Consider the following 13,525-nt stretch of genomic DNA (forward strand, 5'->3'; position numbering starts at 1 on the left):
AGAGAGGTCAAACAGAGGGAGGAAGGCATTCCTCCATGGAGGAAAAAATAATTGTCTTGAAGGTTTTGTAGAGAGATGGTGGAGAAACTTCTTTTGTTTTATCCATTGGTTATCTTTCTAATTGTTAGTTAACGAACAATAAACACTAAATGAAACTACAATATTAATAGTGCATTAATATTTCATAGTTAATCAGAATTTTCTATGACAAAAAAAAAAAGAAGATTCATGAAGAAAAATAATCTATTGGCTGTACTTTATTTCGATTTAGACATCAATATTGCAATGGCAAAAGGACTTTGTAGATGAACCTAGTTGATGTAATGAATTTATGATGATTTAATTAACTAACAAGGCAATCAATTCGGTCTACTAAATGTCATACTCAAGAGGTCATCATCTTTGTCAAAGGGTCTATACATTCCATACATTAGTAGTGAATGTTAGTGGATTTGTTACTATTGCTGACCATGTTAGCCACTAATCTCTATTAAATCATGTCTTTAGCTTCTTATAAGCTTCTCTATACCCTACCTAATCTCATACCATTTTACCTTCTCTTGGATTATGTGGAATGCCTACTTGACTGCCGGATGCAATGCCTATATTTTAATGATTCCAGTACATTTTCAAAATCTTCAATTAGCTTTTAAAGTATCGAAGTTTCAGTTCACTAATTGGCCATAAAGACAGATCAATAGCAAAGTTGAAATATGCCACTTATCCTGAGACTTTGTAGAAAGTTTGGTATGTTAATGTTGTCCCTTGTAATCCGAATATGTGAAACTGCAGTTGTTGAAGGGTGAGATGAGTTCTTCAGTTTTATACAAGCTGTATAATGGGGTTTTCAATAAAAAGTTTATCATTTGCACAAAAAAAGAAAAAAAAAAAAGAAGAAGGGTGAATTGAGGAAGCTGAATGCTAAGCGATATAGTTCTAGTAGTGATAGAATAAAACAGGTCTGTATGGCCAGTTATGTGAAGTGCAATCGTTCTCCTTCATTCACCTTTCGATATTACTTTACGGGCCAAATATAAGAATGAGATCTCTTGGGCTGGCCACGTCTTCTTCTTCTTCGGTTTTTTTTTTTCGCATTCTTCTTATAGATCTTTCAGGCGAATCAGCATTCTTTGGGGAAATAATGTAGTATATTTGGACATTGGGATAATTTAACAAATCTCCTTTGAGTTTTATGACAAATTCATCATAGTTCCCCCTCAAATTATTACATTACACTTATGTCTATTAGCTATTGATTTCCAAGGTAAATGCTGAATTTTACCTGTACGTTTACCATTGACACTTTCTATACAAAGCGATACAAATTATATATAAGAGATTTGTGAAAGTGTTATACTTCCGAGCTATAACTCATAAACAAAGGCATTCGTAAAACCCTTTTGATTCAAATATATAGATTTTTTTTTATCCAACGCCAAAATGATATTGCCCAATAAAAAAAAAAAAAGAAAACTTTTTTTTTTTGGTTAAACCAAACTATTATTAATGCAGCCCCAAAAAAGTACAAAGTTTGGGACCAGCCCTTCTCCAGGAGTACAAGCTCACACACCCTGCGCCACCTCTAATTAACCCCTACCGCCGGCATCTACGAAAATTTGGATACCCCCACGCATCTAATATATAGATATACTCACCTATACACTTAACAATTTAATGTATGCTAAAGTGAGTAGAATAGGGTTTTGAAAAAGTACTCAAAAGTATGCTACTTCCATCATTACCTTCTCGCACGCATTGTGCAAACACTTTTCAAATAGAAAAAAGGGAATGAAGAGGTGGTGGCTGTCAAACTACCAAAGATAAAATTTATATTAGACCTACTACCAAAACTGAATGAGTATAGTGGTGAGTAGGGTCGTCTCCTCAGGAAACCGATAGATTTATCACACACGGGTAATTGGGGGATTTTTGGAAGACAGAGATAGATGAAACAAATTAATGATATAAAATTACTAAATAAACAATCACAATAAATGCAATAACTCAAGAATGAAATAAACAATTAATTGACACACCCTAATTAAGGAGATAATCTCGGCACCGGTTCACACAATTGATCATAGATACCAGGGATAATTCACACGTTCGCAAATAAATTGGTTCTAGCAATTTAGCAACCGCCAAACTCCCAATCTCTCCTTAAGTTTGTAGTAGTTCAGAGATGCTCGTAAACTACCCTCTTGTAAAATAGACAACCCCAGAGACGCTCGAAGGATTTAATCTAATTACAGCTTTAGGAATTAGAGAGACCCAATTCTAGTTAACAAACACACAAGCGGGTTCATTTAAACTAGATTAATTATTCCCACGGCCCAGATTAGACTGCTTGCGAGGCAATAAAATTGTGCCGTTCGCCACTAAATTAAGACAATCAAGTGAAACACACCCTTATCCTAATTGGCGGTATATTATTTAGACAATTGAACAACTGGCCACATTAATTCAATATATCTAAACAATAACAAGCAATTCAAACAAAGAATAATTAAATACTCACAAACGTAGAATTTAAAATAATAAAAAACGATCTCACAATTGCTTGTGTTCCGGCCCTTGATTACTCCTCAACTAGATAAACGAAATTAGCCTTGCCACATAACGACGAAGCAATTCATAGTTTTCATGAAGTTCTTGCTAAACCAAAAACTAAGTGAAAACCATGCGGCCGCTAGGCTACTAACAATGATAAAGCAAAAGCAAGGACAAAAGTCCAAGTCGAAGATACTCTAATCTATTGCTGTCTCTTAATTTATAGTGTTGCCGCAGCTTCCCTTTGCTTGTTGAATTGGAATTTGTTTCCCCCCAGGATTGTTTCCTTAGTTCCCTTTTTGAGTTGCTGCCAAAAATCTTCATTGAAAAGGCTTCCTAATCCCACGTGAGTTCAGAATTTGCTTCCAAAGAAAGGTGGTAATTCCAAGGATAGGACCCGCGGTCCGTCTTTTTCACGCAGCTCTGTGTTGTCTGGCGTGGGCACGCCAGAGAAGGCCTAGTCTTCTAGAATTTGCCTCTTTTTTTCACTTTTTAACACCACTCGCCTACAAATAACACAAATACCAAATCTGGGCAGAAATCCAGTGTCTTGCACAATAAGTGACCAAAATTAAGACTAAATACCAACGAATAAACATTCAATTATCGCCCTATCAAATCCCTCCACACCAAGACAATGCTTGTCCTCAAGCATCTCAGAACTTTGAGATACAATCACAGTTACACACATGTAGCAGTCCACCATGCGAGTACAAATATCTTATTCCTCTAACAATGTTATCAAATTCAGAATATTGCAAGACTCAACCCTCTCTTATAGAATGGTATATGATTACTCACCACACCGACAAGAAACACAAAGGGTCGCTCTCACCACACAATAAAATGATGTTACCATATGCTTGCTAATATATCACATCGCTACTACTTAAACCAAATTTAATGCAAAAATCAAAGGGTCTTGATGCGGGTTGTAATGGGGTTTAGGCACGGGTAGGATCAAACAGGTATTTTAAACTCATTATACCCAAGGAAGTACCATCGACCTACTGCATGAATACCAATTTTCTTTTTCATCCCAATGATCCTTCCAAAGCATACCCATAAATTTTTCAAAAAGTAGCAACTGTAAGTACAACCAAGGACTTCACCCAATCATCTCAGCAGATCACAAAAACACTTTTTTTTTTTTTTCCTTCTTTCTTCTTCTTTTTTTTGCTTTCTTCTTTTTTTTTTCTTGGTGTGCCCCTTTTCTTCTCTTTCTCCCCCCTTTTTTTTGTTTGTTTCAAATATGCCCAACTACAAGGGGATATAGACACACATGCTAACTTCAATCATCCATTGTCAACCCAACTCGAAATTATCATGCACTGAAATCAAGGTATTCCTTTGACACGGGTAGAAACAAAGAGGGTTTAAACAAAAGGGGTTTAGGGGTGACAAAATGAGTTTTTAAACAAAGAAAGGGTCCAGGCTCAACCATGGTCAATTAGGGGAGATCTTACTAGGGTTGGTCTTTAGAAAGCTAAAAATGGCGAACCTAAGTGCCCTTATCATTTTAATGCATCAAACTCCAGGATGTGATCTTGACATGCATAACAAAGCAAGTTCTAGAACAATCAAATCATGTGTGATAGCATTCAAAGAAAGGAAATGAAGTAATTGTCAATACAATGCTCATTAGCTCAACAGCTCACAACAGGGTATTAGCAGTCAAATCTTGCAAATTTCCTCATTCAATTCCATTATCAAGAAAATAAGACATTTAACCACATAATAACACTGTTCATGCTTGTAGAGTAATTGCAATCATCATCATAGCATCAAGTTTTAGACATTTTCAATTTGAAGCCAACCAAACTCATCACCTATATTTTTTTTTCTCTCTTTTTTTTTGTTTTATTGTGTTTTCTTTTCATATATTGCTATCAAACCTAAAGAGCTGAAACTACTCCCCCCCACACCAGAAATCTACATTGTCCTCAATGGAGCAAAGAAAAATAAAAGGTAAAAACAAAGGAACAGGAGTTTCCCTGAAGGTCATGAAGGCACGATAGCACTATGGAGGAGGAGGGTGAGGAGACTGAACGCCAATGTGGGCGACAAAGGCCACTAGATTCTCTGTCTGAATAGTAGAATGGACCTGCAAGGCTCTTTTTTTTTTTTTTTTCTCTCACACTGGTTGGAAGGCGTGGGCATGCCTTGAAACCCATAGTCTTCTGTTCATCAAACTCTAATCCCAATAAAACGTCACAAAACACACCAAAGACCTACAATACCGATTTTCTATCAATAGAAATCCAAAACAACCTGATCTTGAACACAAAAATATGAAATAAAAAAATAAAAATTGACTAAAAATTGAAAATCTTGGGTTGCCTCCCAAGTAGCGCCTTTCTTTAACGTCTTTGGCTAGACAATACCACGTGCTCAATCTGGATGTAACTCAAATTTCTTTGCAACTCTTGACATCTTGTGCGAATCAAAATTGCAATTGATTACAACCTTCAACGCATTTCTACCATTTAATTCAAACTTTTGCTGCATGAAAGGGTCAATTACATCTATAACAAAAACAGAATGTGCCTCATTGGAACATTTAATGGCATTACAAGTATTGAATTTTATTATGTCACCATCAAATTCCATTGTCAAGGTTCCTGAATAAACATCAATTTTTGTTTTGGATGTCATTAAAAATGGCCTACCTAACAAAACTGGGGGTGAAACAGAAAAATCATCATCCATATCTAGCACATAGAAATCTACAAGAAAAACCAATTTATCAACTTGAACTGGAATATCCTCCAATATCCCATCAGGATATGCATTAGACATATCAGCAAGTTGCATAATGGCACTCGTTTCTTTTAATGATCCAAGATTTAGAGAATTATAAATGGAACGAGGCATAATATTTATTGCAACTCCTAAATCTATCAATGCTTTTTCGATCTTAACGTTCCCTATTTTGCAAGGAACAGTAAACATACATGGATCCTTATGTTTACAAGGCAATTTCTGTTGTAGGACCACTGAAACATTTTCTCCCATATAAATCTTTTCAAAGTCCTTCAACTCAACTTTGCAAAAAATGTCAAAAACTTCTTGTTCTTGCTCCTCTTTCCTAGATTTTGCATATCGACTGGAAAATGGAGGAGGAGGCGTCACCACTACTGGGGGTGCATCTCTGGGCTCTTTCCTTGGAAGGGATTGAGTTGGAGATTTCATTGTTTCTTCCTCAACTTGCTCTTCAAGATCATGCTTAGATACTGCATTTTGATATTCTTGTAATTCTTTGCCACTTCTCAAAGTAATTGTACTCACATTCTCCATTGGATTGGGAATCACTTGAACTGGTAGCTTTCTTCCACTATTCTCAAAGTTGCTCAATGAAGAAGCCAGTTGTGACATTTGTGCCTCCAAGATCCTAATGCTTGCGCGTGTCTCTTGTTGAAATCTTTGTTGGTCCTGCCGCATTTGACAAGTGCTGTCAGCTAGTGATTTAACCAAGTCTTCTAGGGACATACCTGAATCAGATGTGAATGGTTGTTGTACTGGTTGTCTTTGTTGAAATGGTTTTTGGAATCCCGAAGGTTTCTGAGCATAGCTGAAGTTGGAGTGGTTCCACCACCCTGGATTGTATGTGGGCGCATATGGGTCATTTCTCCATTGGGGTGGTCCAGACATACCTCCCATGGCATTGGCCTGCTCATATGGATCTTCCTGAAGAGTTGGGCACATGTCGGTTACATGTTCGGGGGCCGCACATATCCCACATGTTTTTACAGTTTGAACCTTCCCCATTGCCATCTGTCGAACCAAAGTTGTTAGCTCTATTAACTGATGTGCCAGGTCAACATGATTGACCTTATTGACTCTCCTAGTTATGCCCTCGGACCGGGTCCCAAACTGCTGAGAGTTCTCAGCCATGTTTGAAATCAGCAGTTTGGCTTCATCTGGGGTTTTATTAACCAAAACTCTTCCACTGGCTGCATCCACCATGCTCCTCTCCATTGGAAGAAGTCCTTCGTAGAAGTATTGGATCAACAGTTGGTCAGGAATTTGATGGTGCGGGCAACTGGCACACAATTGTTTGAAACGCTCCCAGTATTCATTGAGGGTTTCTCCATTTGCCTGCCTTATTCCACATATCTCCTTGCGGATGTTGGCTGCCCTCGAAGCGAGGAAGAACTTCTCAAGAAATTGTCGTTTTAAGCCTTCCCACATAGTGATGGACCCTGATGGCAAGTAGAAAAGCCAATCCTTAGCCTTGTCTGCTAAGAAAAACGAAAATGCAAGCAACTTGATTTGTTCCTCAGTAATGCCATGAGGTCGCATGGTGGAACACACTACATGGAATTCCTTCAAGTGCTTGTGTAGGTCCTCACCTGCAATACCACGAAAAATCGGCAATAAGTGAATTAATCCAGATTTTAGCTCAAAAGCTTCCTCAGTATCTGTGTATGTGATGCACAGAGGTTGTTGGTTAACATTCGGGGTTGCGAGCTCCCTCAAAGTCCTTTGGGCTGCCATTGTCTCGTCTAGTCCAGGGAAGTCGTCTTCCAGCTCAACTGATGAGTCGCCCAAGTCAAAACTTCGTTCAACTCCGGAAAGCAGGGTCGCGGAAGGTTGTTGTTTTAGCAACTTGGTCTCCTTCGTTAGCCTCCTGGCAGTTTTCGCGATCTCCGGGTCAAACTCGAGGTTTCCTGTACGAGAAGATCGAGGCATAAAACAAGGCTAGAGTAGCCTGTGCAATAAATCACTTAAGCACCAGTTCCCCGGCAACGGCGCCAAAATTTGGTGGCTGTCAAACTACCAAAGATAAAATTTATATTAGACCTACTACCAAAATTGAATGAGTATAGTGGTGAGTAGGGTCGTCTCCTCAGGAAACCGGTAGATTTATCACACACAGGTAATTGGGGAATTTTTGGAAGAGAGAGATAGATGAAACAAATTAATGATATAAAATTACTAAATAAATAATCGCAATAAATGCAATAACTCAAGAATGAAATAAACAATTAATTGACACACCCTAGTTAAGGAGGTAATCTCGGCACCGGTTCACACAATTGATCATAGATACCAGGGATAATTCACACGTTCGCAAATAAATTGGTTCTAGCAATTTAGCAACCGCCAAACTCCTAATCTCTCCTTAAGTTTATAGTAGTTCAGAGATGCTCGTAAACTACCCTCTTGTAAAATAGACAACCCCAGAGACGTTCGAAGGATTTAATCTAATTACAGCTTTAGAAATTAGAGAGACCCAATTCTAGTTAACAAACACACAAGCGGGTTCATTTAAACTAGATTAATTATTCCCACGGGACAATTTTCCCACGGCCCAAATTAGACTGCTTGCGAGGCAATGAAATTGTGCCGTTCGCCACTAAATTAAGATAATCAAGTGAAACGCACCCTTATCCTAATTGGCGGTATATTATTTAGACAATTGAACAACTGGCCACATTAATTCAATATATCTAAACAATAACAAGCAATTCAAACAAAGAATAATTAAATACTCACAAACGTAGAATTTAAAATAATAAAAACGATCTCACAATTGTTTGTGTTCCGGCCCTTGATTACTCCTCAACTAGATAAACGAAATTAGCCTTGCCACATAACGACGAAGCAATTCATAGTTTTCATGAAGTTCTTGCTAAACCAAAAACTAAGTGAAAACCATGCGGCCGCTAGGCTACTAACAATGATAAAGCAAAAGCAAGGACAAAAGTCCAAGTCGAAGATACTCTAATCTATTGCTGTCTCTTAATTTATAGTGTTGCCGCAGCTTCCCTTTGCTTGTTGAATTGGAATTTGTTTCCCCCCAGGATTGTTTCCTTAGTTCCCTTTTTGAGTTGCTGCCAAAAATCTTCATTGAAAACACTTCCTAATCCCACGTAAGTTCAGAATTTGCTTCCAAAGAAAGGTGGTAATTCCAGGGATAGGACCCGCGGTCCATCTTTTTCACGCAGCTCTGCGTTGTCTGGCGTGGGCATGCCAGAGAAGGCCTAGTCTTCTGGAATTTGCCTCTTTTTTTCACTTTTTAACACCACTCGTCTGCAAATAACACAAATACCAAATCTGGGCAGAAATCCAGTGTCTTGCACAATAAGTGACCAAAATTAAGACCAAATACCAACGAATAAACATTCAATTATCGCCCTATCAAGAGGAGATATAAAAAAGGGTTACAAATTCTTTAAAATATGGCAAGGGTAAGCATGCAAGTAACATATAACATGAAACAAACATGTTAAGGAAACCTTAAAACAAGAGAGGTAACAGTAAGTTTGAAAACTTTGGTGCAGCTAAATGAAGTCAAAACCCTAAAACAAGGTTGATGGAATTATCCCTTGTAAACTTTATGTGTCCTTCACCAAGTGAAAAAATACTGTTCAAAATTCTTATTTCTATCGGAACCATTTCGAGGAACTCCAATTCGGATGTCAATACTAAAAGAAATTTTCCCTATGGTACGACTGATTTTGAAATTCACTAATTATTTGTATAATTGTATCATATATGTGCTTTTATGTATTGTGTAATGATTCACATCAAATTCATGAGAAATTTCGCATCCCTCTCACAGAAGTTAGCAAAAGCATTGTATATAGGAAGCTGAAAACCAAACAAGACTTCATTATTAGGTTATCAGTATTATTGGTCGTATCCAAGTGGCATCATGTTTTGTTTATTCAAGTGTCATAATGTTATTAATAGTATAATTGGGTTGCATGATTATGGTAGAAAGTGTGGAATATGCGATTAAACTCCGTGTTAGGAGTACTGATTTTGCTGTGGGTTTTTTCGTTTTCTTTGTCACCTGCATGGTGCTTTAGAGCATAAGCCCTTGTTTTGTTTCGAAACATCACCGCCAAAATTGCCAATAGCATCTCGGAACATGAACACAAAATGAAAGATGTGAGGAAACTTTAATGAAGATATGCCTTGAGATTTAAACACCAAAGACAAAAGCTCGAAAAATATTATCAACGGATCAAAATAAGAACATGCGTGTTGGTAAAACACTCCAACAAGTTAAGTCGAACCAAGATCAAAATAATCAATTATTTGATTTCAAGAGTCATAACTTTTGCTTGTAAAGAACAAATAAAGTTAAACAATTTATTGCTTTTTCCTCCCAATCAGCTGTGTACCTCAACATTATTTCACGTCAAAAACTTGTTTTTCCTCGGATTAAATACCCTAGCATCTGAGGTTATCACCAGTCCCGACACCCAATTGTCTACAATATTCAGTATAATACTCAACTCGAGCACTAACTGTGTTTGGATTTGCACCATCACATTCAAGCTGACCATTAATGGCACGAATTGTAGCCCCAAAACCCTGGCCAGAAGTGATAAGATCATGACAATGGTTCATCCAATACCACAAGCCAGTTTTGAATGAAATAACATTATTTGTAGCTACAGTTTCAGGTTGGCTGAGTCCATTGAATCCAATGCTTTCACCTGCTGGTCCATAGTTAAAGTTCCATGATAACTGTATTGGACCCCTGCCGTAATATCCCTTGCCTGGCACACATGGATACTGAGTGTTGCTCTCATCACAGTAATCTCTGGAGGGGCCGTCTATCTCTTCTATGTAGCACAAATCTGCGCAATATAAAGAAATTTTGTCACTCAATTGAAATGATTGATAAAGGGTTAGAATCAAAGAAAATCAGCAGGTCTGGAATTTTTTCTAAATTTTTAGATTTGATTGTTTTACTGATGAATTCAATTGGTGAGAAAAACTTTATCCCATTTTGTAAAAATTGGATTGGACAGACTTAAAGTAAACACTCTTTTTATGAGGTAAAATTTTAGAATGATTTAACATTATAGGGTTATACGATAGATAAATAAAAATTGGCAATAGCAAGATTAAGAAGGGACCAACAGTGATATAAAAATTACAAAGGTATCATGGACGTCTAAAATATATTTGGCTAATAAATTTGAACTAATTTACGGCCAAATTTATGTGAAATAGTTAATTCTACTTGGTAAATTGGAAGTTCGGAAATGTGCATCTGTCAGTTGTCATACTCATGAGCGAGCCAATCTTTACTTAAAAAAAAAAAAAAAAAAAGAAAAAGATAAAAGGAATCCAAAAGATAAAAGTAGAAAAGGCATGAATTTAAAACGTAATCGTAATACCTTGTACCCGAAACAAATATGTGCAATACTTATTAAGCTAAGCAAAGCCACATGATCTACTCTTAGATGCAGCAAAATATACAACCACCTTAAGCTCGGAATGTAAAGGCAGAAAAACTTGCTTATGTAGATATAAAAGTGACCACTACAAGAATAAAAAAGAATATGGAGATAATAATCCTTCTGTTCAGCTTTAAATTATTAAGAATATGGAGATAATAAATTATTTAACAGTAATAAATCTTTCATATTCAAGTTTTATTTTTTGAAGAAGAAATTCTTGGATAATAGTGCACAGGAGATTCCAAGATATACTATCTAGAAATTTACAGGAGCTACTAAAAAAGTAGAAAATATCTTCAAAATTTAATTTCCAAGCTAGTGTTATTCAAAACTTACGTCCAGTCTCATGAGTGACATGAGCAAAGAAAGCAGCAATCTCTCTTTTAGAATCATCAACAGAACCAACGGTTCCAAACTGGGGATACGAATTCAGAGCTTCAAGAAAAGCTGATCGAGTATAGAACCCTTTTCCAGCACAGCTTGAAGCAGCTTGATCAGCAATCTCATTAAAGAAAGCGTCCGTCACAATATCAGCAACTGAAACGCCACTATTACCACTGCTCGGAGCAGCGGTGCAAGGGCCGGATTGACAGCCAGAGCCGCAGTAGTCGTTGCCAGTACCGCAATAGCCGAATTTGCTGCAGCACAAGTCTGGTGCACAGCCGCAGTTTTGGCTTGAAATCAGCTGTGGAAAGGCTCCTACAAGAACTACAATGGAGAAAATGATGGTTGGAAAACTCTTCATTTTTGGATTTGATAAAGGAGAGAAGCTTGTGGGCAGAAGTTGTATCAGAAAAAAGGGTATATATAGGGAAGAGAACTGAAAACTGATCAGCTTGTGTGAAGCATGCACAGCTGTTATTATTGAAAATATTGAATTTGAGCAATTAAAGAAAACAGAACAGAAGACGAAAGCGTGAATGGTTGACTTCTATCGGGTGTATTGACTTTGACATTGTCAATGAAGCGGAAACTTTCTTTCTTGGTTTCTAGAATGGGAAAGGTCAAAAAGGAAGGTTTTGGCCAATTCGTATGAACAATTGTGAGAATAAGGCATGTAGACTCACAAGTCCCCACTATAATGTGTGCAAAAATATAATTTGAAGTTGCCCAAATCATTTAATTTCATGCTTGTTATTGAGTTTTTTGCCTAACTGTGTTTTAGTAATACTTCAAAATTGTGTTTGAGTTAGAACGGAAAAAAATATGAGACATACTTATTTTTTTAATTGCAATTCCAGAAATAAAATCTTATAAAACATGTATTAGAAAAATTTTGAGGGTAAATGATATGAAAAAAAAAAGAAATAGTTCTATAAATTGACATAAGTGTTCATCGGCTTTTGGAAAAATTAAGAAAGAATAAAGCAGCCGACATATATATCATGCATAACAACATTATGTGGCTTTTGTTAGTACACGCTATGACCATATATGTTTCATTTGAGATGTTTGTCGGATGTGTTGAATTGTTGGCAATGAAATGCTCCAAAATGTTTTCATGCAAGATTTCAGCACTATAGTTTATAAATAGTATTAGGTCATAGTGAATTATCAAATTCGGATTTAAACCCGACCCATTGACAGCTCTAGCAGTAGTATAACACTCTAGCAGTAGTATAACAAACGGAAGGGTGTAACGTAATTCAGTTCCCTTCCAACCCGAAAAATGGGGAAAGAAAATTTTGGCTGTGAAAGCCTATTGAAAGTGTTGATGAAGCTAAAGTAGCCAGGAAGTTTCCCGTTTTAAAAATTTTTGAAGAGGGAAGGGAAGGGATTGGGGGAGGCTTTAAGCGTTGTTGCACTAAAATAATACGACTACTAGTAACTATACATTAAAAGTTGATGAATGATGCGAATCTACAGCTGCAACTTGCAGCAGGGCAGGGGAGTTGATGAGACCAACCACCAGCAGCTGCCTGCCTGTTGAAAAGAATAGTGCAACTTGCGATTTAAACCCGACCCATATCGTTACATGCAGAGTCGTGAAAATATACAAGTCTTTCCCTATCATTAATTAGTTGGTCAAATGACAATTTTAGAATGGAGCTCCATGGCGGCTGACTATGTCAAGAAACATCTTGCAGTAAATTGGGCGAGTTAATGTACTTTTCTTTTTCTAAATATTTCCACTTAAACTCTTAAATCGACCATAGTTTTATTCTTGGTTCGCAAAATTCAGAAAAACCAAAACAAACCCTTGTTACTGAAGATATCAAAATGGTAACCCAACTAAGTAATTGATTTTGAAAAACATTCTGAAGCAAATTTCAAGTTTTGGTTTCTTTGCTCTTTTTCTACTGAAAGGCAACTTCCCCGGGCCAAGAAATTTATGATGCTTAAGTTTTCTATGCTCTTATGATCAAGTCAAACCATACTTATAATCAATTACATAAAAAATTACGGGCAATTTCGTCATTATTTGGGAGGAGGAGGAATATTAAGCAAAAAAAAAAAAAGTTCTATTAAGAAAACGATGAAGCATATTATTTTCCAGGAATAAAAAAGAACGAGCAGAGAAATACATTAGTTTGGATGACATAGCAACATTTAGCAACATGATTAGGGATGCAATGGGATGGGTGCCAATTGGGAATCAATGGGATGGGAGAAAATGCAGGAGGGGATTGGAGAATATTTCTCCTCCAACATTAAATGGATACCTCCATCCCATCCCCTAAAACCCCTTGTTGCTATTCCTAAACAGGATGCTACTTATATCCTCTCTCTATGAGCATGTGTGGCTAGTGAGGAATGCAGGATTTTGA

The 13,525-nt window shown here is 36.9% G+C and overlaps 3 protein-coding genes across 3 annotated transcripts; all 3 read right to left on the reverse strand.

Moving 5' to 3' along the window:
• Window positions 1-4,941: 4,941 nt before the first annotated feature.
• LOC140037953 (uncharacterized) lies at window positions 4,942-5,565 on the reverse strand. The gene has a single exon (XM_072083137.1). The coding sequence runs from the start codon at window positions 5,563-5,565 to the stop codon at window positions 4,942-4,944; it is 624 nt and encodes a 207-aa protein (XP_071939238.1).
• Window positions 5,566-5,575: 10 nt separating this feature from the next.
• Window positions 5,576-7,242, reverse strand: LOC113735902 (uncharacterized). The gene is made up of 2 exons (XM_072083138.1): window positions 5,658-7,242; window positions 5,576-5,583 (listed from the first exon to the last, which is right to left on the reverse strand). The coding sequence occupies exons 1-2, from the start codon at window positions 7,240-7,242 to the stop codon at window positions 5,576-5,578; spliced, it is 1,593 nt and encodes a 530-aa protein (XP_071939239.1).
• Window positions 7,243-9,585: 2,343 nt separating this feature from the next.
• Window positions 9,586-11,530, reverse strand: LOC113735015 (endochitinase EP3-like). Its single transcript, XM_027261890.2, has 2 exons — window positions 11,094-11,530; window positions 9,586-10,148 (listed from the first exon to the last, which is right to left on the reverse strand). Exons 1-2 carry the CDS (start codon window positions 11,500-11,502, stop codon window positions 9,736-9,738), a joined length of 822 nt encoding a protein of 273 aa, XP_027117691.1. The 5' UTR covers window positions 11,503-11,530; the 3' UTR covers window positions 9,586-9,735.
• Between the last annotated feature and the right edge of the window lie 1,995 nt (window positions 11,531-13,525).

Source organism: Coffea arabica, chromosome 3c (genome assembly GCF_036785885.1).
Source record: "Coffea arabica cultivar ET-39 chromosome 3c, Coffea Arabica ET-39 HiFi, whole genome shotgun sequence".
NCBI classification, from domain to species: domain Eukaryota; kingdom Viridiplantae; phylum Streptophyta; class Magnoliopsida; order Gentianales; family Rubiaceae; genus Coffea; species Coffea arabica.